At 41.1% G+C, this 25700-nt stretch overlaps 2 protein-coding genes across 16 annotated transcripts in view; one reads left to right on the top strand and one right to left on the bottom strand.

Annotated features, from left to right (window-relative positions):
• The window catches only part of LOC122560743 (hexosaminidase D-like), a 56289-nt gene extending 47765 nt beyond the window's left edge, over positions 1-8524 (bottom strand). The window contains exons 1-2 of one of the 6 annotated variants that reach the window (XM_087997747.1): positions 4765-4999; positions 2784-2886 (exon numbers count right to left, since the gene is read on the bottom strand). In XM_087997747.1, the coding sequence (XP_087853873.1) occupies positions 2784-2886; positions 4765-4794 (133 nt within the window). In that variant the 5' untranslated portion in view covers positions 4795-4999. Of the gene's footprint in view, positions 1-2783; positions 2887-4764; positions 5000-5127; positions 5178-5445; positions 5465-5881; positions 5963-8385 lie in introns of those variants that run through there. The other 5 variants (XM_087997748.1, XM_087997746.1, XM_043711745.2 and 2 more) reach the window with 5 other exon arrangements.
• The window catches only part of mlst8 (MTOR associated protein, LST8 homolog (S. cerevisiae)), an 80079-nt gene that overhangs the window by 44955 nt on the left and 9424 nt on the right, over positions 1-25700 (top strand). Inside the window, exons 1-6 of one of the 10 annotated variants that reach the window (XM_087997749.1) lie at positions 9602-9676; positions 11787-11960; positions 14925-14987; positions 16088-16146; positions 16674-16836; positions 25096-25171. In XM_087997749.1, coding sequence (XP_087853875.1) covers positions 11809-11960; positions 14925-14987; positions 16088-16146; positions 16674-16836; positions 25096-25171 — 513 coding nt within the window. In that variant the 5' untranslated portion in view covers positions 9602-9676; positions 11787-11808. The other 9 variants (XM_087997754.1, XM_087997751.1, XM_087997750.1 and 6 more) reach the window with 9 other exon arrangements.

Here is a 25700-nt window from a genome sequence, read left to right on the forward strand (position 1 = left end):
GTTGGTGCCAATTGCATGTCTTTTCCCCATAGCCCTGCACGCTGTTTCTAATTGAACAACCATGCAATGCCCTCTTGACCGATCCAAGTGAACCTGCCACCATCACACTTCCAGACAGTTCTTTCCAGACTCTACTTGCTGTGTGAGAAAGATTTTCTCACCTTCCATTGCTTCTTTTGCTCTGGTTCTTGATCTTTTCATGAATCGGAACAGATTCTCACAATCTACTAGGTCTAGACTCCTCTTGATTGTGAAAACATCTGTCAAATCTCCTCTCAGTCTTCTTTTTGCCAAGTAAAACTTCTTCAATTTTCCTCATAACTGAAATGCCTCATCCCTCCAACCAATCTCTTCTGCATTCTTTCCATTCTATCCGTCCTACAGTGTGGCAACCAGAACTGTACATAACACTGAAATCTAACCCTTGTCTGATATGAAATTATAAAAAACTCTTTGCTCTTCTATTCTTTGTATGTTGACACTACTATATCCTTTATTAATAGCTCTATGTACTTGTCCTACCATCTTTAATGACTTATGTACATACACACCTAGGTCTCTCAGCTCCTCCACACCCTTTGGAATAGTACTTTTTATGTTATACTATGTCTCCATGTTCTTTGTATTAAAATGCATCACCTCACACTTCCCTGCTCCAGAAATGTGTCACAATCTTTTTGAAGTTCTATAGCCATTGAATAGGAAATAAAAAACTTCAGCCTCAGATTTCAGAGATCAAATTAAAAATGATGAAACATAGAAAACAAACAAACGTGGTCATATCTATAATTTTACACGGTGGTGCAACAAATAATATTTCTGTCTGCTACTGTTGGGAAGGTTAAATAAACCACAGAGTTCAACATCAACTGAATCAGACATGTTGCAACAAGGCTGAGCTCCTGACTTGGAAAAACAATAACCACCTACTACTTCTAAGGTTCACTAGGACCTTATAAAATCCTGCTCAATCACAGATGGGTGGGTTGGCCTAAGGTAGGAGCTGTTTCACTTCTTTCATGGGATGTGGGTGTCACCAGCATAGCTAGCACATGTTTCCCAATTCTAATTGCCATTGAACTGAGAGCTCACTCAGCCATTTAATAGAGTGGTTAAGAGTCAATGGTGTTGTTGTAGGTCTGAAGTCACATGTAGGCCAGACCGGGTAATGATGGCAGTGAATAACAATAAACAACGAGTTTCAATGTCACTGTTTTGTGACATGGTGATGCTGTGGTGAGATTTGATCCCAAACCTCCAGTGCATGGGGACATCACCATCACACCAGTGACTTTCCTGATTCTCTGGGGACATTTCCAAATCCTGAGGAACTCCAGTCCCTAAACTCCATGCTAACGCTTTATAATCTCATTCACGAAGAAATATTGGTGTGAGTCATAGTCATACAGCATGGAGACAGACCCTTCAGTCCAACTAGTGTATGGTGACCGTATTCCCAAACTAAACTAGTCCCATTTGCCTGCACTTGGTCCACATCCCTCCAAACCTTTCCTAATCATGTACTTATCCAAATGTCTTTTAAATGTTGTAACTGTACCTGGTACAGTTCCTTTGGTAATTCATTCCACAAACAAACCACTCTGTGTAAAAAAAATTATCCCCCCCATGTTATTTTTAAAACTTTCTCCTGTCCCCATGGTTTTGAAATCCCCATCCTAAGGAAAAGACCCTTGTTATTCATCTTATCTATACCCCTCATGATTTTATAAACTGCTTTAAGGTCACCTCTAAACCTCCTACATTCCAGTGAAAAGAAATCCCAACCTATTTTCATAGCACAAACCCACCATTCCCGGCAACATCCTCGTCATCATCCTAGTACCAAAGAAAACACTGCAACGTGTTTCAATGATTGCCACTCAGTAGCTCTGACCTCCATAATCATGAAGTGCTTCAAGAGGCTGGTTGTGGCTCACATCAACTCTGCTTCCCAGCCTGCCTCGATCCCCTGCAATTTGCCAACAGGCGAAACAAGTCAATAGTGAATGCCTTTTGTCTAGCCCTGCACACATCCCTGAAACATCTGGATAACAGGCTGCTACTCATTGACTACAGCTCCACCTTCAACAGCTTAATCCCTACCAGACTAATCTCAAAACTCCAAGATCTAGGTGTCAGGTCCACCCTCTGCAACTAGATCCTCAGCTTTCTGACCCACTGACCGCAATCAGTGAAGACAGATAACAGCATCTTCCTCTGTGATAAGCCTCAACACTGGCAACCCGCAAGGATGTACAGCACCCTACTGTACTCCCTGTACATCCAGGACCGTGTTTCCAAATTCCATATGAATGCCATCTACAGGTTTGCTGATGACATTATCATGGTAGGATGGATATCAAACAACGATGAGTTAGAATACAGAAAGGAGATAGAGTGCTTGGTGTCATGGTGCAATAATAACAACCTGTCTCTCAATGTCGGCAAAACAAAGAACTGATCATTGGCTTCTGGAAGAAAGAAGGAGGACATACTCCTAAATACATCAACGGAGCTGAGGTGGAGAGGGTCAGGTTTCTAGGAATGATGATTACTGACAATCTGTCCTAGATCTCTCATGTGGATGTAACGGTTAAGAAAGCACAATAATGTCTCTTCTTCCTCAGGCAAGTTAGGAAGTTTGGCATGTCCATAAGGACCCTCACCTACCTTTACAGATTCACCATGCAAAGCATTCTATCTGGATGCATAATGGCCTGGTGCAGCAACTGCTCTGCCCAAGACCATAAGAGACTACAGAAAGTTGTGTGCACAGCCCATACCATTACCGAAGCCAACCTCCATGGACTCCATTTGCACCTCTTGTTGCTGCAGAAAGGCTGCCAACATCATCAAAGACCCCTCCCATCTCTCTTCCAACTTCTTCTGTCAGACAAAAGATACAGAAACTTGAGAACACACACACACACATACACCAATAGATTCAAGAACAACTTCTTCCCAGCTGTTATTAGATTCCTTATTGAACCTGGAGGAGAAAGTGAGGTCTGCAGATGCTGGAGATCAAAGCTGAAACTTTATTGCTGGAACAGCACAGCAGGTCAGGCAGCATCCAGGGAACAGGAGATTCGACGTTTCGGGCACAGGCCCTTCTTCATCCTTATTGAACCTCTCTTACTTCAAATGATGTTGATCTTGCTAATGTTGATCTTGCTTTGTGCACCTCCTGTGCAGCCGTAACCTTGAATGCCTCACTCACCCCGTGATCTGTATGGCCTTGTTTGCTATGATATGCCTGTACTGCTGTCAAAACAAAGCTTTTCATAGAACCTAGGTACATGTGACTACAATAAATCAAATCAAACTTTTCTCAACCCTCTCCACTTTAATAATACCTTTCCTATACCTGAGCAACCAGAACTGCACACAGTACCCCAGAAGAGGCCTCACCAATACAACCTCAACATGACATGCGAACTCCTAAACTCAAAGGTCTGAGCAATGAGGGCAAGTGTGCTAAATGCCTTCTCGACCACCCAGTCTACTTGTGATGTATATTTCAAAGAATTATGTACCTGAATCCCTAAGTTTTTCTGTTCTACAACACTACCCATGGCCCTACCATTAATTGTATAAGTCCTGCCCTTATTTGTTTTACCAAAATGCAACACCTCACATTCATCTAACCATATGGGAATCATCTAATAATTATTTAGCAAAATTGTTGTTTTAACGCACTATTTAGTATTGAGATATTTAGAATCGAATTGCTGCCAACTGATTGTTACTATTGTTTCTCAGAGGATCTGTAATCAGTTCCATAAAAAAATTGTTCATACCAGACGAAACAATCAATCATATCTTTGCTTGTTACGTACTGTGTACGTTCAAGAAGTAAAACAGTTACAGACATGTTGTGTACTGTATCTACCAAGTGCAACAGTTCAAGAAAATACATTATCTCAAGGGCAGCTAGAATTATACAATAATGTTGGCCTTTCCAGCATCACACACCCCAAGAATGAATTTTGTAAAAGCATTAACCTTACAACATCAAACAGAACCAAGAAAGTACATTTTTAGTTTGTGATTTTGCATTGCATATAGGTAATCCATTATTTACAAAAAAAACTTCCATTCCAATTTGCATAAGTATTGACCAAGGTAGCAGGGAGAACTACCCTTCACCTCAGATGGTGTCAAGGAATTTGTATATCCACCAAACCAACTCAATGTAATGTTTCATTTGAAACACAGTACTTCCAACAATGCAGCATTCCTTCAATGGAGTGGCAGAACGCTGATCACATACCCAGCCTCGAAGCATCATCTGCCAGTAAGCTGAATTGTTACGCCTATAAGCAGCAAGAACATCACAACTTTTCCCAACTCCCATTTTCTCCTAACGCATTAAACACAAGCGTGCAATAAAATACACGTCAAAGTGGACCAGTAGCGTGTAAATAAAGACGATATTTCTTTTAAAATAAACCTTTCGTTTGAACTTGGCTGGGGTTTTGCTATATTGCAGCCTCCAGCATAGAATCTATGAACCCAGGGGTTAATCCAGCCCGCTAAAAATCCATATCTCAGTAAAGTACGCATTCATCATAGCACAACCTACCTGAGCCAACTTAGAATGTGCTACGCTGAATATTCAATTGTAATAGTGCACATAAACAGGTCTATCAAATGAACATACATTTTGGAGATAACATTATTTGACGTTCCATTCTCCCACCACTCGCTACCCATTTACAATACAGTAATAACGAATACAATTAGAAGAATATTAAACGCAACTATGTCCCCAGCAGCTTCCCGGAGATTCATTTTCAAATCCTAGGAGATTCTAGGACATTCCTGGAGGGTTTGGCAACCTCTATCATTCTCGGGGCTGGTTCCAACCTTAATGCTAAATCTTAAATCAGATGTAATCAAAAAATTGTAATTCTGCAGTAATTGCAATCCAATCTTGTAATGTGTCAGGAATCCTCAGAACGTGGTTCTGGGATATTCCGCATGAAGACGGGGAGTGCTTAAATGGAGATGGACAGTCTCCTCCCACCGCCAAGTCCTTGAGTGTGCGAGAACAGCTTTGATCCACTAGAATCTTCAGCTCGTACTGATGTGATCAATTCTCCGTCTCCAATCCTGAATACTCACCTCGTCCCCGTCGTCCAAACATCTTCACTCGTCCGTTCCGTGTCTATGCCAATGCTATTCTCCCTTTTCCGCTTCCCGCAGCCTATTTAAAGCAAGTCACCCACTTGTCGCTCTTTCACTTTAGCATTTATCGTCTCAGGACCTAAATACCTCTCACCTGCGACGGTCAGTTACAAGTATATATTGGACACAATGGTCAATGCACAAAATAATAATATACAGTATACGACAATATCTCTAGTATATTTTACGTAAGATAAATAATCCACAAAATAACCTCTAAATTCAAACACAGTGTTGGATGGGCAAAATACTCACCCTGCTGTCATGAAATGGAAATCACTCAATTCCAGATTCGACCTTGAAATAGTTGTGTATGTGTTCGTGTGGAGAGTCTGATTTATGGAACGCACTGATTTAAAGCGGTGAAATGCCGTTTCCCATGGACTGGCCAGGAACAATTGAAGTATTCAGTATTTATTTTTTATACCTTTCTAACCTTTCGCACGCAGTGATTTTACTCCTGGAGCTATCACACAAAATATCCCAAAGTGCTTCATGGCTAATTAATTATATTTCAATTGTTGTTTTTATCGCAACATAAAATAAGCTAATTTGTACATGAGCTGACATTGAGCTTTGAGAGAAATGACTACGAGATAACCTGTTTATGAAACTGACTGAACAATACCATCAAAACAGGAGAATTCCCCTGCTGTTCTTTGCAAAGTGCAGTGGGATATTTTGCACTTACCTAAATGGGCAGACAGGGTCTTCATTTAACATGGTCATCCAACATAGTAGCACTTTCTCAGTATTGTACTGAAGTGTCAACCTAAATTACATGGAAGGAGAAAGTGAGGACTGCAGACGCTGGAGATCAGAGTCGAGAGTGTGGTGCTGGAAAAGCACAGCAGATCAGGCAGCGTCCGTGGAACAGGAAAATCGACGTTTCGGGCATAAGCCCTTCATTAGGAATGAAGTTTCCTGATGAGGGCTTATGCCCGAAATGTCTGTTCTCCTGCTCCTCGGATGCTGCCTGACCTACTGTACTTTTCCAGCACTACGTTCTCGACTTTGGGAGTCATGAAATGATTTACCCCCTCCCCCGCAGAGTTCGTAATTTCACAAGCCAAATTACTTGTATTACTAGGAGAAAGTGAGGTCTGCAGATGCTGGAGATCAGAGCTGGAAATGTGTTGCTGGAAAAGCGCAGCAGGTCAGGCAGCATCCAGGGAACAGGAGAATCGACGTTTCGGGCATAAGCCCTTCTTCAGGAACGCACACTCAAGGACTTGGCGGTGGGAGGAGACTGTCCATCTCCATTTAAGCACTCCCCGTCTTCATGCGGAATATCCCAGAACCACGTTCTGAGGATTCCTGACACATTACAAGATTGGATTGCAATTACTGCAGAATTACAATTTTTTGATTACATCTGATTTAAGATTTAGCATTAAGGTTGGAACCAGCCCCGAGAATGATAGAGGTTGCCAAACCCTCCAGGAATGTCCTAGAATCTCCTAGGATTTGAAAATGAATCTCCGGGAAGCTGCTGGGGACATAGTTGCGTTTAATATTCTTCTAATTGTATTCGTTATTACTGTATTGTAAATGGGTAGCCCCTCCCCTATCAGCATTCCGTAAAGACCACTCCCTCCGTGACTCCCTCGTCAGATCCACACCCCCCCACCAACCCAACCTCCACTCCCGGCACCTTCCCCTGCAACCGCAGGAGGTGCAAGACTTGCACCCACACCTTCCCCCTCACCTCCCTCCAAGGCCCCAAAGGAAACTTCCATATCTGCCACAGATTCACCTGCACCTCCACACACATCATCTATTGCATCCTCTGCACCCGATGTGGCCTCCTCTATATTGGGGAGACAGGCCGGCTACTTGCGGAGCGTTTCAGAGAACACTGGGACACCCGGACCAACCAACCCAACCACCCTGTAGCTCAACATTTCAATTCCCCCTCCCACTCCACCAAGGATATGCAGGTCTTTGGACTCCTCCATCGTCAGACCACAACAAAACGACGGTTGGAGGAAGAACGCCTCATCTTCCGCCTAGGAACCCTCCAACCACAAGGGATGAACTCGGATTTCACCAGTTTCCTCATTTCCCCTCCCCCCACCCTGTCTCAGTCAAATCCATCGAATTCAGCACCGCCTTCCTAACCTGCAAGCTTCTTCCAGACCTCTCCGCCCCCACCCCAGTCTGACCTATCACCCTCACCTTGACCTCTTTCCACCTATCACATTTCCGATGCCCCTCCCCCAAGTCCCTCCTCCCTACCTTTTATCTTAGCCTGCTGGACAAACTTTCCTCATTCCTGAAGAAGGGCTTATGCCCGAAACGTCGATTCTCCTGTTCCCTGGATGCTGCATGACCTGCTGCGCTTTTCCAGCAACACATTTCCAGCTACTTGTATTACTAGTCCAGTTATGTTTCTTGCTTTAACTGCTAAGAATGCCAAGGGGAGGCTGGACTGAAAGAGCCATGGCACCTTACCAAGGTGTAATACTGCCCTTCAGGAGATTCTGTCCTCACTGTCCGAGATCCTAAAAACAAGTAAAGCAGTTTTTCTTTCAATCTAGTCCATGTATTCACTGCTCACAATGTTATATCAATGAGACCAAATACAAACTGAGTGACCGCTTTGCAGAACACTCCCACTCATCCTATAAGAATAACCTGAACCTTCCACTTCCTTGTCATTTCAATAGACCATCTTGCTGCAATGCCCAACATTTCCATTCTATGATAAACAAAGATCTGTGGGTGCTAGAAATCTAGAAAAATACAAAAATATGCTTCAGAAACGCAGCAGGTCTGACAGCATCTGTGAAAAGAAATGCTTTTTTTGTGTGTGCTCCGGGGACCCTTCTTCAGGGCCTGTTGTAATTTTCCAGCAAAGTTTAATGCAAGCTGGAGGAATATAGCACTTTCCATTTAGATACTTTACACTCTTCAGAACTCAACATTAAATTCACAATTTTAGAGCATGAATACTGTCCTCTATGTTTATTTTGATTTTGACGCCCCCCCCCCAGCATGTCTTGCTTGTTTCTTGGTGCTTCGCTGCCAACAGAACAGACCTATTTTTCTTTAATTCCAACCAACCACTCATGTTCATTCTTCATATCAAACTCTCCCTTATTACCAGTAGGACGCCCTGTGTGTTTGGCTCTGGACTCACCCACCATCTGTCCCACATACTCCTTCCCTCGTCGTCAACAGTATAAAACAAACCTTACTTTGCCGCTCCCTTCAAATTCAAAGTTGCTCTCGAAAAGTTAACTCTTTCCTCACATCACAGAAACTGTCAGACCTGCTGAGATTCCCTAGCATTTTCTAATGCTTTTAAAAATTCATTATTTTGGATATTTCACTTCACTTCTCCATTTTTCACCCATCTGCAAGTGTGTCTGCATCTTGCTGTGTTTGTTGCAGCCCTTCACGTCATGATCTAAACCCACTTCCGTATGATGTCAACTGATGTAAAATTTTGATACAATTCCTCCAATTTCTAGGTCTAAATTATGTGACCAATAATGCACTCTGTACGACGCCATCACTTCTATCCGTCCAAGAACCTTTAGCTTAGAATCTATTTAACAATACATTCTAGTACTTCTCCCCACAAAACAACTTCTTTGACCATTGTTAAAAATCACACAACACCAGGTTATAGTCCAACAGGTTAATTGGAAGCACACTAGCTTTCGGAGCGATGCTCTTTCATCACCTGATGAAGGAACATCGCTCCGAAAGCTAGTGTGCTTCCAATTAAACCTGTTGGACTATAACCTGGTGTTGTGTGATTTTTAACTTTGTACACCCCAATCCAACACCGGCATCTCCAAATCTTTGACCATTGTTTTCGCTTTGTCTAATTGTCTATACCTTTTGCTCTACTTTCATTATTTATGTACTTGCTAATTACTGACATCCGAATGTTGAGTTATTTGAGTTGGATGTCAGTTTGGGAAAATTTGATGTCACGTTGGCTGAGGGGAGGCACGAGGCAAATATTAACATTGTTTACAAAGAACCACAGCGTGCTCTGAAAACATAAATGTTAGGAGTGGTACAACAGCAACATAGATGGCAAACAGATCCAAAATTACGATTCTGGATTTACAGCTCAGAGTCAAAGAGATTAAAACATTCCACTCTTTATCAAATGGAAATGGGTGATTTCTGTTTCTGATCTCTGCTACAAGGTTGTGTCTCCATTGTCATGTACTGATCGGGGTGATGCTTCCCTGCTATTGATAATTTTAGTTTAATTTAGGATACTAGAAGTCACAAACACTAGGATTATAAATATGGATGATGTGGCACATGAAAGTAATGAGCGTCTCAAGAGTTCAAAGTCTATCAGTAATCACTCTGACAGGAGGAATACTCTATGATCAACTCGCTCACTGAAGGGAAGAACAACTCGGGCGGACCGTTTGTTAGTGGGTGGTGCGGCAGGCCGGCGCATTTAGATGAATGAACCAGCGGACATATGTAGAGACGAAGTAGACTCCTGCTTGTGAGTAGAATTTGTAGAATGAAACAAAGCAGGGGCTGTGTTGAGGAAAGGTGGGTCTGCGGATTGAATGATGGTGAACAAAACCCGGCTAGAGGAGTGGATTGAGTCCGGGGAGGGTAGGATTGACTGACGAGTCTAGGTTTTATAATTAATGGACTACCATATCGGTGAGGTTCTGTTCAACAACAATTCGGTAACTCATTCATTGCCAGATCTTGTTGCAGTTTGCCTTGCGAACATATGAGTTGGAAGCAAGAGTAGGCTTATTAGACCCTGAAGTCTGCTCCGCAATTCCATAAAATCATGGCTTATCTGACTACTCCAGATTCCAGGTATTCCCCCCAAAACTTTTCACCCCTCCCGCTTCCAAAGATTCCACCTATCTAAGCCTTAAATTATTGACAAAAATCTCTACCTGTACCACCTTTGAGGAAGAGATTTCCAAAGACTCATGAGGAAATAAAATCTCCTAATTTGTGTATTAAATAGGTTTCTTCTTATTTTAAACAGTGACCCAGAGTTTTGGATTTTCCAACAAAAGGAAATATCCTTTACGACCTATCAAGATCTCTCAGGGTCTTGTCTGTTTCAAAGAAGTCACATGTTGCTCATCCAAACTCCCCTGGATACCAGCTGAGCTTGACCATTTTTTCTTAAAAAGCCAATCTGTCCATTTTAAGAATTAGTCAGTTAAAGCTCAGAACTGCTTCTCATGCATTTATGTATTTTCTTTAATAAGGATACAAATTCTGTACACCACTCTAGATATGGTTTTGTCAGTGCCTATAACAACTGAAGCATGACCTCCATACCTTTATGTTCAATATTTCTTGCAATAAGTGAAAACATTCTGTTACCTTTGTTAATTACTTGCTGTTTCTGTGTATTAACTTTTGTGATTCATGCACTAGGACACCCACAAAATGGACAATTTCACTTATTCTCCTCTACTTGTCAGATCCCCCTTTTTCACTTATATTGAATCTTATATATATGTTGCCATCATATTTCATGTTTGCACCTTGCTTTCCTACATATCTTTGTGTCATCAGCAAATTTAGCAAACACAATTTCAATCCCTATATCTAAATAACATATAAATTGTAAAAAGTTAAAAACTCAGTACTGATCCCTGTGGCACACTACTTGTTGCATCTTGTCAAACAGAAAATGACCTATTTATGCCTACTCTGTTTTTCCTGTCAGCTGCTAAATCTACTGTCCTTGCCAGTGTATTATCCTGTATGCCATGAACCTTTATTTTCTGTAATAACCTTTGGTGTGGACTTATTATGCTCCTTCTGGAAATCTAAATTTGGCACATCCATTTTTATCCAAAACAGTGCATTTCATTTCCTCAAAGAATCAATTGGTCTTTTACAAAATATGTTGAATTTTCCTGATTACCTTAAACGTTTTGAGATGACCTGCTATAATGTCTTTAATAATAGCTTGTACTGTCTTCCCCATGAAAAATGTTAAGCCAACTGAACTGTCATTTCCTACTTTCTGTCTCCCTTCTTGTGTAAAGGAATTGCATTTATATTTTCCAATCAAATGGAGCCTTCCTTGAATTTTGGAAAACTAAAACTATCTATCCAATTAGCCATTTCTTTTCAGATCTGAGGATGAAGTGTCTCAGGATAGGGACCTGTCATCCCACAGCTCTGACAATTTATTTAGTACCATTTCCCTGGTGATTGTAATTTTTTTAAGTTCTTCCATATCCTTTGCTAATTTAGTTATTTCTGGCATGTTACTGCTATCCTGTATCGTAGATACTGATGCAAAATACCAGTTTAATTCATCTGCTTTCTTCTTATTTTCCATTATTAATTCTCCAGATTCTATTAGTGAAGGACCAATGTTTACTTTATTAACTATTTTATTTCATAAATATCTTTAGAAACTCTTAATGTCTGATTTTATATATCTAGCTAGAGTTTTCTTGCTCTCTAACTTTTTCATCTTTATTAATTTGGGTTAAATTGATTTGAAGGTACAATCTTCAGGGTTCTAATCCAGGCCTGTAGCCACTATACTACTACATTGACAAATGTTGGTATAACAATGATAAGCAGTGAAGCTGATACTCTTTTTTTTGTTACAGGTGACCGTTCAAGGCTGATACAATGAATACAAGTCCGGGCACAGTGGGCAGTGACCCTGTCATTCTGGCCACCGCTGGTTATGATCACACCGTCCGCTTTTGGCAAGCACACAGCGGTATCTGCACTAGAACAGTGCAACATCAGGACTCTGTATCTGTGCCAGTTTATATGTGGTTATACCTGATTATTTCTGTAGTTCATGTACATAGACACCCACATCACTCTGTAGACAGAAAAAAATTACACATTCACCTTTCCAAAAATAATCTGCTTCTTTCATTTTTCCAATTAAGCTTTTCTTACCACATTGTATTCAATCTGTCATATTCTTGCTAACTCATTCAACCTGTCTGCATCCCTCTATGGCTTTTTATGTCTTCCTCACTGCTAACTTTCCACTTAACTTGTACCATATCCAGACCAGGATACTTTACACTCAGTACCCACCTTTAAATTATTAATATAACTTGTAACTCAGGCCTAGGCATTGACCATATCTTTTTTACTTTTTGGCATTTATATAAACGATTTGGATATGAGCATAAGAGGTATAGTTAGTAAGTTTGCAGATGACACCAAAATTGGAGGTGTAGTAGACAGCAAAGAAGGTTACCTCAGATTACAACAGGATCTTGATCAGTTGGGCCAATGGGCTGAGGAATGGCAGATGGAGTTCAATTTAGATAATGTGAGGTGTTGCATTTTGGAAAGCAAATCTTAGCAGGACTTATACACTTAATAGTCAGGTCCTAGGGAGTGTTGCTGAACGAAGAGACCTTGGAGTGCAGGTTCATAGCTCCTTGAAAGTGGGGTCACAGGTAGCTAGGATAGTGAAGAAGGCGTTTGGTTATTTTCCTTTATTGGTCAGAGCATTGAGTACAGGGGATGGGAGGTCATGTTGCAGCTGTACAGGACATTGGTAAGGCCACTTTTGGAATACTGTGTGCAGTTCTGGTCTCCTTCCTATCAGAAGGATGTTGTGAAATGTGAAAGAGTTCAGAAAAGATTTGCAAGGGTGTTGCCAGGGTTGGACGATTTGAGCTATAGGGAGAGGTTGAATAAGCTGGGGCTGTTTTCCCTGGAGCGTCAGGGGCTGAGGGGTGACCTTATAGAGGTTTATAAAATCATGAGGGGCATGGATAGGATAAATGGACAAAGTCTTTTTGTCTGGGGTGGGGGAGTCCAAAACTAGAGGGCTTGGTTTAGGGTGAGAGGGGAAAGATATGAAAGAGACCTAAGGGGCAACGTTTTTACGTAGAGGGTGGTACATGTATGGAATGAGCTGCCAGAGGAAGTGGTGGAGGTTAGTACAATTGCAACATTTAAAAGGCGTCTGGATGGGTATATGAATAGGAAGGATTTTGAGGGATTTGGGCTGGGTGCTGGTAAATGGGACTAGGTTAGGTGAGGCTATCTGGTCGGCATGGATGATTTGGACCGAGGGAGTCTACTTCCATGCTGTACATCTCTATGACTAATAATTACTTTTATTCTTGCTTGTTCTTTCCTGTTTTTCAACCAGTTTTCATCCGTGCAATGATTCCCAATCCCATGAGTCCTAAGCTTTTGTTGTATAAGCTTTTGTATGACAGTTTGTCAAATATACCAGTATACTCATTGGAATTTCGAAGAATGAGGGAAACCTATAAAATTATGAAGGGAATTGATAAGATAGAAGCAAGAAGGTTGTTTCCACTGAAGGGTGGATCCAAACTAGGGGGCATAGCCTAAGGGGGACAGATTTAGGACTGAGCTAAGGAGGAACTTCTTCACCCAAAGGTTTGTGAATCTGTGGAATTCCCTTTTGAGGCTACCTGGTTGAATGTTTTTAAGACAAAGATAAATGGATTTTTGAACAGTAAAGGATTACGGGTGATGATGAATGGGCAGGTAAGTGGAACTGAGTCCATGAAAAGGCTCACTGGGCCAGATGGCCTACTCCCGATCCTATTTCTTCTGTTCTTATCCATTAGTTCTCCTTTATCCATCCTACTGGTTTTATCTTCAAAAAATTGCCATCAGATTTATCAAAAGTAAATTTGTATTGACTCTGCTTAACCATACCATAATGTTCCCAGTACCCTCTTACCACATCTGTAATAATAGATTCAATGATTTTATCTATTACTGACATTAGGCTAACTGACCTATCATTCCCCATTTTCTGAATTTCTCCTTTGTTAAACAGCAAGGTTATGTTTGCTCCTGTATAATCAATAGGAATTCTTCTGGAATCTTTGGGGTTGTAGTAGTCCAAATAGTTTTGGAAAACCAAGCATCTAAATTAAATATTTTTTTAAATTCCTCCTGTTTTGAGTAAGAGTGAACTCTTTGTGCCCTGTCCCTAGCAACTGTGGATCTACATAATGATCTTTATTAAAGGGATTGTAAGCATCCTTCCATTCACAATCTCCTTAGTGTGTGAGTTAGTCCTCTCTGCAATCACTGTGGCAGATACATTCCTCACCTAGAGTCATAGAGTCATACAGTACGGAAACCGACTGCTCAGTCAACTCATCTATGTCGACCTAGAATTCCAAATTAAACTAGTGTCTTCACTTCTGTTTAGCCCATAACCCTCTGAGCCTTTCCTATTCATGTACCTGTCTAAATGTCTTTTAAATGTTCTAACTGTACCTGCATCTACCACTTCCTCTGGCAGTTCATTCCACATAAGAACCACCCTCTTTTAAATCTTTCTCCTCTCATCTTGAAAATATGACCTCTATTTTTAACGTCCCCCACCCTCGGGAATAGACGTTTGCTATTCAGCTTATCTATGCCCATTATGATTTTATAAACCTTTATGAAGTCACCCCGCAACCTCCTACACTCCATTGAAAAAAGTTCCAGTCTCTCCTTATAACTCAAACCTTTCGGTCCTGGCAACATCCTTGTAAATCTTTTCTGAGCACTCTCCAATTTAATGATGTCCTTGCTATAGCAGCGTGACCAGAACTGTATACAGTATTCCAAATGTGGCTTCACCAACATTCTGAACAACCTCAACAAGACATTCCAATTCCTATACTCAGTGGTGTGAGCAATGAACTCAAGCGTGCTAAATGCCTTCTTAACCATTCTGTCTATCTGTGACACAACATTCAAAGTATATAACTTAATTATTATTTCTCAAGGTACATAGAACATTCGTGTTATCTTATCCTTGCCATGAGAATGAGCCTAAGCTTCATAATGCTGTAAGTATCCCTTCCTCTTGATTTGCCTTACCAAAATGCATTTATCCAAATTAAACTCCATCTGTCACTCCTAAGCCCATTGGTCCAATTGATCAAGATCCCTATGTTATCTTAGATAACCTTCTTCATTATCTATTATACCACCAATTTAGGTGTCATCCGCAAACTTACTAACCATGTCTCCTAAATTCCCATCCACATCCTACCTCCTGGCTCAACTGCTTCCAGCTGTTGCTCATTCATATGCTGTTCAACTGTATGCACAATTCCTGAAAAATCCAAACATCTCCAGAGGTCAATGGATCCCAATTGTAAATTTAGATAGAAATGTGAATGAACATCTCCTCGTTGAATAAACAGTATGTGTAAAACAGCAATTTAATACAGTTACACAGTCTGTGGCACCTACCTTGCCTATACTATTATACAAGGATATGCAGTGGTTGATGCATCATATCTTGACAGCAGACATTATGTTTGTACTTTGTGAAATATCAGGAATATACAGAATTCAGGACTTGTTACAGAAAGTCCAATAAACATTTATATTATGTAAGGCTTCTTTATGATAAATTATGCTTTTAAGTGAAACTAAGCACGTACAAATATAGGAAGAAAAAACTAAATGGAGTAAAATTTAAATAGAAGCAGGTTTTGTTGCACAGTCCCCATCTAAGCTCAACTGACCTCTAGTCAATTTCCAGCTGTTTTTACTCTATTTCCTGAATTGCAACATTTTTCCCCTCATTCTGTATTTCCTATTTCCTTATTATTTCTCAAAGTACTTAGAACATTCGTGTTATCTTATCCTTGCCATGAGAATGAGCCTAAGCTTCATAATGCTGTAAGTATGCCTTCCCCTTGTGGTTATAGGCCAGGTCCACATACTGTACCAATGTGCAAGTGTTAATCTGTGTCTGAAGCTGAAAGTAATGTCTCTGGCCATTTATTGTGTAGAGTGACTGAGCCTCACTTGCTGCGCATGTATGCCTTGAAAAGCTTCAGTGAAATCTTCAGTGTTTTATTGAGGATCCACTTAGGAACTGAGTTTGTGAATTACTGTAAATTCGTGTGTCATTCATTCTGCTTCCTTAACAAAGTTTCCAGCAAGTGAATGCCTTGGAAATCACCCCAGACCGCAGTATGATTGCAGCAGCTGGTAAGCACAATTTGCAATCTATTCTTCATGTTTTGTTTTATCCAGCCCCATAGTCATTACCCTTGCATACTGGGAAATGTGTGATAATTGCGTCCCTTATTAATGATGAAAATCTAACATTGTTTGACAAACAACTTGTGTAAAGTTGAGATGGCGTTAGTAACTAAGGCAGACATTTACTCCTAACATCTGGGATTCTAACATCCATAGATTTATTTCCTAATGAGGTGAGAGAAGAAAAGGATAAATGTCTTTTTCAATCTCTATTCTTGTTCAAGGCTTGTCAATTATTTACTTATGCCCAAAGTACTTAATTTTCCTGAAAGATGAAAATGAGTGGCATTATTCCACCACCGGACCTGATGCATCTTGTTGCCCACTTTCTTGAAGAACAAGAACTTCATTTTTGACCATGTTGCTGCACAGTCTTATGACATAGAGCATGATTTGAACCAAGTTATCTCATGTAGATGGTGCCACAGTGCATGTGCTGTCTGGTAAAGCTACATCTCTGGTTCACCTTGTAGGGTACCAGCATATCCGAATGTATGACTTGAATTCTAACAACCCGAACCCAGTCATCAACTATGATGGAGTCAGCAAAAACATCACCTCAGTGGGATTCCACGAAGATGGGCGCTGGATGTATACTGGCGGGGAGGACTGCATGGCGCGAATCTGGGACCTGAGGTATTTATTAAGACACCAATAACAAATTGTCAGCTGTGGTCCATTTAGGAGCATGCTCAGATTTTGAGCCAGAAAGTTGTGGATTGAAGTACCACGCCAGAGACATGAGCACATAATCTTGGTTAACAATGTTGTCTTCCTTTAGTACCATTGGAGTTGCTGTCTTTTGAATGCATCATTAAATATATGCCTTGTTTGCCCTCTTGGGTGGGAAAGACCCTGCTGCATTATTCTGAAGATGAACAATACATTTCTTTTTAGTATTCTGTCCAATATTTATCCTTTGTTGATTGTAGGGATTTGTAATCACAGCCTAATGTAGACAATTGATAATTTGTAAACAATTAATAGATAGCTTATTGAGATGATTAAGAAGCAGCAGATTAGATATAATACATTAGCTAATTAGTCAAAGCAAGTATACAACTATAATAATCAGGTTGGTTCACTAATGCCAGAGGGCAAACAGGCAATTGGCACAGATTTGTGAATACAGCATCCTGTTTTCTAGCCAAAATGTTAGGGAACTCTTCTCTAGGTGGTCTTCCTCCTCTTCTGGACCATCTTCCACCTAGAGAAGACAGCTCCCTGATGAGCATTGGTGCCTACAAGGACTGCCTGATGAGGACTGGTGACTGCTCCTAAGCACTTTGCGATATACCCTCCTTCTAGGTGCTTAGCTTACGCGGTGTCAATCAGTTGTATGAATCCTTTTGGCTAATAGCCATGGGCAGCTACTCATGACATTGGATGATTTTGACTCCTTGCTCAACTACATTTGAAAGTTAGCTTTCGTTCCTTCCAAGCACAATTTTCTTTTAAATACTGCTTCCTAATAAGTTACTATGAAACCCAATAAATCTTTTGTTTACACTGATAGAAGGCTATTTACCACTATACCACAGTTAAATGTGTTCTAAAGCTACACAGGAAATATTGGATTAAGAAGAGTAAGAGAATACAGTTTTAAAGGCAACCCCAATTTCCAGCACCTTCAAACCAAACAGAATGTCGCAGAGCTATTTCTAGGATCTTGCAGTGCACAACCTCATTTATCTCCAATGTAGCAGTGACTGCTTTTCCAAAATATTTAGTTTTGAGATTCTTTGGGATGTCAACAGCCAAATCAGTGGCACCACAACTGCCTCTGTTGTACAACAGGGAGGGTTGAAGTGTAGGCAAGCAGTAGTGTTAGAGACTCTGTAATTAGGAGCACAGATAGGCTTTACTGTGGCTGCAAGCAAGACTCCAGGATGGTGTGTTTCCTCCCTGGTATCTGGGTCAAGGAAGACTCTGAGCACACACAGGATATTCTGAAACGAGAGGGTGAGCAGGCAGAGATTGTTTTCCATATTGGTACCAATGATATAAGCAGAAAGAGAGATGAGGACCTTCAAAGGGAGTCCAGGGAGTTAGTTAGGAAGTTGAAAAGCAGTACCTCTAGGGTTCTAATCTCAGGATTACTTCCTGTCTCACATGCCAGTGAGGCTAAGAATAGGGAGATAGCATAATTAAGTATGTACAGATCGCACGTAGACTGAAGAGGCACCAATGTCCTGCCAGGGAAGTTTGCTAGTACCGCTTGGGAGTGTTTAAACTAAGGTGTCAGAGGAACAAGAGGAAGAGAAGTAGATCAGCAAATAAAATGCTGAAGAAGAGTCTGAGATTAAGGCCAGCAAAACTAAGAGGAAGAACAGACAAGAGGAGGTTACTGAACACAGCAGGAGTGGTGGTCTGAAGTTTTAGTTTGTGCAATCTGTTCTTCTTGTACAGGTTCTACCTACCCCAGAAGACATTTATTTTAGTGCAAGGTAAGGCAGATGCGCTTAGAACTTGGATTAGCACGTATACCTAAATTAAAAAGGAGAACCAAAAAGGTAATATTGTCTGGATTACTACCTGTGCCATGAACTAATTGGCACAGGGTCAATAAGATCAAGCAGGTAAATGCATGGTTCAAAGATTAGTGTGGGAGAAATTGTGGGCGGCACGGTGCTTCACAGCACTAGAGACCTGGGTTCAATTCCCGCCTCCGACAACTGTCTGTGTGGAGTTTGCACATTCTCTCCATGTCTGCGTGGGGGTACTCTGGTTTCCTCCCACAGTCCAAAGATGTGTGGGTTAGGTGAATTGGCCATGCTAATTTGCCTGTCAGGTGAAGGGGTAAATGTAGGGGAATGGGTCTGGGTGGGTTGCTCTTCGGAGGGTCGGTGTGGACTTGTTGGGCTGAAGGGCCTGTTTCCACACTGTCAGTAATCTAAATCTAAGTAAATGGTTCAAATTCGTGGAAAATTGGCACCAGTACTGGGGAAGAATGGACTTGTTCTGTTAGGACAGTCTTCATCTGAACTGTTCTGGGACCAGAGTCTTGGCAAATTGCATAACCTAAATGTGGGGGTTTGGTGGGGGCTATCAGTTACAGGGCGAATTAGAAAGTCTGAATTAAAAGAGGAGGTAAGATTAAAATCTTCAGCACAGGCACAAGTAGGACAGAATATCTGGAAAGGGTTAGCAATCAAACTTCAAGTACACTGGATAAATGAATGATAATAAGAAGAGGGAATGAGCAGATCGAATAGGCAATTATGATATGTGGGCATCATAGAGACATGGTTGCAAGGGGATCAGGATTGGGAGCTGAATATTCAAGGATATGCATCCTATTGAAAAGATAGGCAGGAGGGCGGAGGGGATGGGATTACCTTATTACTAAGAAATGAAGTAGGGTCAGATTGTGTAGAATTCTGTGTGGGTAGAATTGAGAACTGTAAAGGTAAAAAAAACATAATTAGTTATGTACAGGCCTCCAAACAGTAGTCAGGAGCTGGGGCATAAGGTACACAATGAGATAGAAAAGATGTGCAGCAAAGGCAATGTTACAATGATCATGGGGAATTTCAATGTAAAGGTGGACTGTAAAAACCAGGTTGGTAGTGGATTGCAAAAAAAGGAATTTGTGGGATATCTACAAGATTGAGCAGCTTGTGATGCAGCCCACGAGGGAACAGACAATACTGGATTTAGTGTTGTGCAATGAGGCAGATTTGATAAGGGAACTTTATGTGAAGGCACCCTTAGGAGGCAGTGATCATAATATGATCGAATTTAGTCTGCAATTTGAGAGGGAGAAAATAGAATCAGAGGTAATGGGATTACAGCTGAATAAAGGCAACTATAGAGGCATGAGAGAGGAGTTGGGTAGGATTGACTGGGAGAGGAGCCTAGCAGGAAAGACAGTGGACATCAATGGCAGGAGTTTCTGGGAGTAATTTAGGAGACACAGCAGAGATTCATCCTGATGAAAAGAAAAGCATGGTACAGGGAGGATGAGACAACCAAGGCTGACTAGAGAAGTCAGGGATAGCATAAAAGCAAAGAGAAAGCATATAATGTGGGCAGTGGGAAACTAGAGGATTGGGAAGCTTACAAAGGGCAACAAAACAAAAGGAGGGAGAAGATTAAATATGAGGGTAAGCGATCCCAGGAATATAAGGAAAACTGTAATAGCTTCTTTCAATGAAAAAAGAGCAAAAGAGAGACAAAAGTGGACATTGGGGGCTGGAAAATGACATTGGAGAGATAGTAGTGCCGAATAAGGAAATGGCTGAGGAACTGAATAATTACTTCACGTCAGTCTTCGCAGTGGAAGACATGAGTAATATCTCAAAAATTCAAGAGAGTGAAGGGGCAGAGCTGGGTATGGTGGCCATCACGAAGGAGAATCCAAGATGGAGGATGGGAAAAATTTCTGGCTGTAACAGCTGCTCCTTTTTTGAGATATTTTAGGTGCTGGAGGTGATTTCCTCGAATTCCAGGAGCAGTAATTACTGTTTTATATGCTGTTGCATTGTTTTGGAACTTTGGGAAAAAAAAGTCAAAACAACAGCAGTTTTAAAAGGGAGAAGAACAGACAAAAGAAGCACATGGTGAGGTCATTGCGGGGGAAAGAGAGAGAGAGAGAACCTGCACAGTTACTGCTTTTGCTGTTTGAATTCATGTATCGTTAGACATCGGAGTGCATCTGGGAAAATTAACAAACAGTGAAATTCACGACTGATCTTAGAGGAACTGTTGGGCAAAGTTCACAGCACAGAATCAGATAAGTTAATTTGTTTTAAATGTGGCCTACAGTGAATCTGCAGTAGTGAGTAGAGTGGGTTCTTTCCTGATTATATGCTTTTAGAGATCTGTTTCTTGATTTAAACTTAAAATATAAGCCATAACTATTAATTTAAGACAGTGTTAATTTCTGGGTCTGTAGATTGTGAAGGAGCAAACATGTGAATTTACTGTCCTATCATGACCATAACAGTTCCACAGAACCAATGATCATTTCAAGGGCCTGGATTGGAGCTTTTTCTAAATACTGAAATATTTGAATTCTGCCGCAGGTCTAGAAAAGTGGAGTATATCACCTGTCCAAACTGTTTGGATAAGGCAGAAGGAGTGCCTTATTCTTACAATCAGTAAGATATGGGTTTGTGGCTATAACTCACACTACTATTTCCATAAGTCACATCATAAGTCGATTGACCTGTTTCATCCTCATGAATTCATTATTTATTTTAAATCTCTTACAATGCCCTGGCAAATAGTACACGATCTTGGTGACATTGGATTGAATTTTAACCTGTAAGGGGATACAGGTGTATATGTATTCTGGGAAGGTGTTTAAGAAGAAGAAATTTCCAGGGACGACATGAACTTACCCACTTCTGTATTTAACTGGTGTGAAATTTGAGGTAAATCTGTAATTTAGATATAGAGAAAGGCAGTTATCTGAAGATTTACTTTTCTCCTGACTTTAACTAGGTTTCTTGGGTTGTGTGAAACTTGTCAGGGTCCACAAGGTTAGAAGCACAATGTAGAGTGATGAACCTGGAAAATTAACAGTTGGAAATCTTTTATGTATTGAACCAAAACAGCGGCTGCTTTTCGAGATTTGGCAGTACCGAACTTGCTGAAAAAAAACTTATTTTGTTGAAGCTTTTCTTCTTGCACTTGTCAGGTTAATTTGTAAGAATACTATTTTAAGGGGAAAACCAACACTTATGCTGAATAAGAAGAGAGTACTTGATTGAATGGCAAGTGAAATTTGACTGATACAGATATAGAGAATATCCCAGTTAATAATCAGGAGGAGCAACACCAGAAATGGCAGCTGTCTTTGTCTCAGCAACCTGACATTTTACAGGGCAGGATGACCCCAGTGCTCCAGACCACAGGACACAATTCCCTGATGGGGTATGCTGTAACTTTCAGGACACAACGTAACTATTATCCTCTAGAAGCAAGAATTTCTTGGCAGAATTTGCTTTTATTCTTTCATGAGATGCAGGTGTTACTGACAAGGCCAGCATTTGTTACCCAGCAGGTGCTGAACTGCCTCGATTAGATTAGATTCACTAGATTTTTCGATTAGGTTCTCTACAGTGTGGAAACAGGCCCTTCGGCCCAACAAGTCCACACTGACCTTCTGAAGAGCAACCAACCCAGACCTAATCCCCTACATTCACCCTGACTAATCTACCTAACACTACGGGCAATTTAGCATGGCCAATTCACCTAATCTGCACATCTTTGGACTGTGGGAAGAAACCAGAGCACCCGGAGAAAACCCACAGGGAGAATGTGCAAACTCCACACAGACATTTGCCCGAAGTAGGAATTGAACCTGGGTCTCTGGCACTGTGAGGCAGCAGTGCTAACCACTGAGACACCGTGCCTCCTCCTTGTACCTCTGCAATCAATTTGATGTCAATAACCCACAGTGCCATTAGGAAGGGAGTCCTTGGTTTTTGATGCAGTGATAGTGAAGGAATAACGATATCAGAATGGTAGACCACTTAGAAGCGGCCCTGTAGTGGTTTTTCCATGCCCTTGCCCTCCTAGAAGTTGAGGCAGCCTGTTTAAAAGAGGATTTGCTGTGCATGTTGCAAATCCATATGAAGATTATGATTGTTGCACACATCTGCAATGTTCTGGAAGATTTACTGTCCACTGAGTCATGTAGGCATATACTTCTAGTTGTGGTCAAGGTGCCAGATTTCTTTGACTTCAACTTCTTCCAGCCATCAGCTGGTAACATTGAAGAATTTCACAATTTGTACTACAACAGTTTATCTTCCAGGCTCCTGTCATGTTTGCAAAGGCTGCCACTTTCAACCATTTTTGCAACTTAGAAAGCCAGTTGTAATGAGAGGGCCCTTGTGTTAGATGCAGTGACTAGATTCCTACAAGTCTAGAAAGTCAGATTGCACCCATCAGGCAACCCAGGCATCTTCAAGGAAACTAGGAGCATTTAGGAGTAAAGAAGGGGGTGCCACGGTGGCTCAATGGTTAGCATTGCAGCCTCACAGCACCAAGGACCCTGATTCGATTCCAGGCTCGGGCAAGTGTCTGTGTAGAGTTTGCACATTCTCCCCATGTCTGCATGAGTTTCCTCTGGGTGCTCCGGTTTCCTCCACAATCCAAAGATGTGCAGGTCAGGTGGATTGACCATGCTAAATTACCCCGTAATGTTGGGTGCATTAGTCAGGGGAAGTGTGGAGGAATAAGGGAATGGATCAGGTTGGGTGCATATCTGTGTAAAATATTTACGAAGCATGCCATGGTACATTTCATTCTGCATCAGTTAGGTCCCTCAAGGATCTTCCAAACTCCAAAACGACTTAACAGAAGGCTCATTTGAGACAAGGAATAACCTCTGCAGATATTGCTAATGATGCCTGTGAGGGGGTCTAATTGTGCATTAGTGTACAGGAAAGATATAACAGAAGCCACATGAACAAGGATGGTTATTGTGTAAACATTTAGGCTGTTGAAGTGTGATTGAGTTACCTGGACAGATAGTAACCACCTTTCAGTATGCACAATATGTATCAAATTATAGTGAACTAATATACTTTGAAAAACATGGCAGAGCAGAAAGGATTGGAGCTGCAGGAGACAAATGTGATGATCACGCTTATCTTTAGATGAAGAGGATTAGCACCAAGAGGAAGAGAAGTCTGATTTTGCCAGGCTGCCTGCAGCTGCATACCTAGTTACCAGTGATGTCCAGTTAGGTGTTTTGCAGCTAAGGCTATGTAGACACCTGGCTTGTCAGCTGTTCCCACTGGTCTCTTCTTTCGCCTAGCCCAGTTTGAAGCATTTCTATAGTCAATAATCCTTCCATTTCACTGGCACTTGCTGCTCATTTGCTACTCCTGTCATTTAGAATGAGAATTAGATTTTATTGTCACATATACAAATGTGTAAGTACAGTGAAAAGATGTACAGGGTCACCATTTTCTGGCACCATCTTGGTCACGTAATCATGCTGGTCATGTACTCTCTATTCCAAGCCAACATTTAGCCTCTCTCTCAGAGCTTAAAGTGTCCCACACCTCTGACAGAGATTTGCCTTGCCACTACTGTCCCTGTCTCCAGCACTTGCTCACTAGTGATGTGTGGCTCAGCCTAGCCAATTACCTGAGAGAAATCCTGATGGGGTGGAGGGTGTGCATGAGTCAAACCATTGAATCTATTTTTATTTCTATTATGAATCTTCAGATTTATTTACCATGATTTTTCAAGTTCATGCAATCTTTCATAGTCTTTGCATTGCTTATTTATGCAACTTTCTCCAGGTCCACAGTATACCAATGTTTCTGCATTTCTGTAATTCTAATCTTCTTGTGTAGTTCAAGGGCAATTAGGGACAGGCAATAAATACAGGTCTAGCCAAAGACCACCATGTTTCTGAATGCATAAATAAAAAAATTCACCTCACCATTGATGGATATCCCTTTAGTTGTCCGAGCCCTAAGGTTTGAGGTCTCTCTCTAAACATCTTAGCCTCCCTTTGCTCCTTTAAGGTCCACTTTTTAAAACCTACCTCTTCAGTTAAACTTTTAAGTTAGTGAGTTAATCAGCCTAATAATGGGAGGGAAGAAGCTGTTCTTGAACCTGTTGGTGTGTGTGTGTGTGTGTTTTCAAGCTTCTGTATCCTCTGCCCAATGGAAGAGGTTGTAGGGGAGCATGACCGGGGTGGGAGGGGTCTTTGATAATGTTGGCACCCTTTCCATAGCAATGGCAAGTGTAAATAGAGTCCATGGATGGGAGGTTGGCTTCTGTGATGCTCTGGGCTATGCAAATAACTTTGTTTTGTTTTATAATGCTGCTTCACAGTGCCTTAGGAAGTTATATTAAAGATGCTAGATAAGTACAAGTTGTTTTTCATCTCAAACTTGGATTGAAATCTTTCCCCCTCAACAGGTCACGTAACCTGCAGTGTCAGAGAATCTTCCAGGTCAATGCTCCTATTAATTGTGTCTGCCTGCATCCCAATCAGGTAAGGGGAAACATTGCATGCCCAAAACTGCAAACAGACTTTGCCTGTCACCTCACCCTGAGAAGCTAAATTTGTGTTGTTTCCAATGGAGACATGCAAATCGTTAAAGCTGGAAATCTTATCTTTCAATTTTGCCACAGTAAACATTTCCTGCCAGTGTGTGGCGCTGCTGTCCTCTGCAAAGTCTCTTAATAATTTGTTGGTACTGATTGGATCGTTGGTCTGATCCAGCCTGACTTAAACTGTTTTGTTTCAGTAGCTCCTGACCTACAAATTCAGTCTAAGCATTGAAAGTTTATCTTATGAAAATCAAGAATTTAGATATGATTCAATGCCCTGGTGATAATTATAATGTTAGAGCAAAGTTTTTTTAGTGCTGGACACTGTACATGTGTTGAAGAAAGTAATAACTACTTCAAATCAGCAAAAATGACCAATATATACAACCTAAATTGAAGTCAGTCTTTAAATTTGAGCAAATGAAACAAAAGGACGGAGATTGTTATGACCTCTGACAAGACCACCAAAT

This window comes from Chiloscyllium plagiosum, unplaced genomic scaffold (assembly GCF_037043375.1).
Source record: "Chiloscyllium plagiosum isolate Xiang-an unplaced genomic scaffold, Cpla_swu_hap1 HiC_scaffold_20, whole genome shotgun sequence".
NCBI lineage: Eukaryota > Metazoa > Chordata > Chondrichthyes > Orectolobiformes > Hemiscylliidae > Chiloscyllium > Chiloscyllium plagiosum.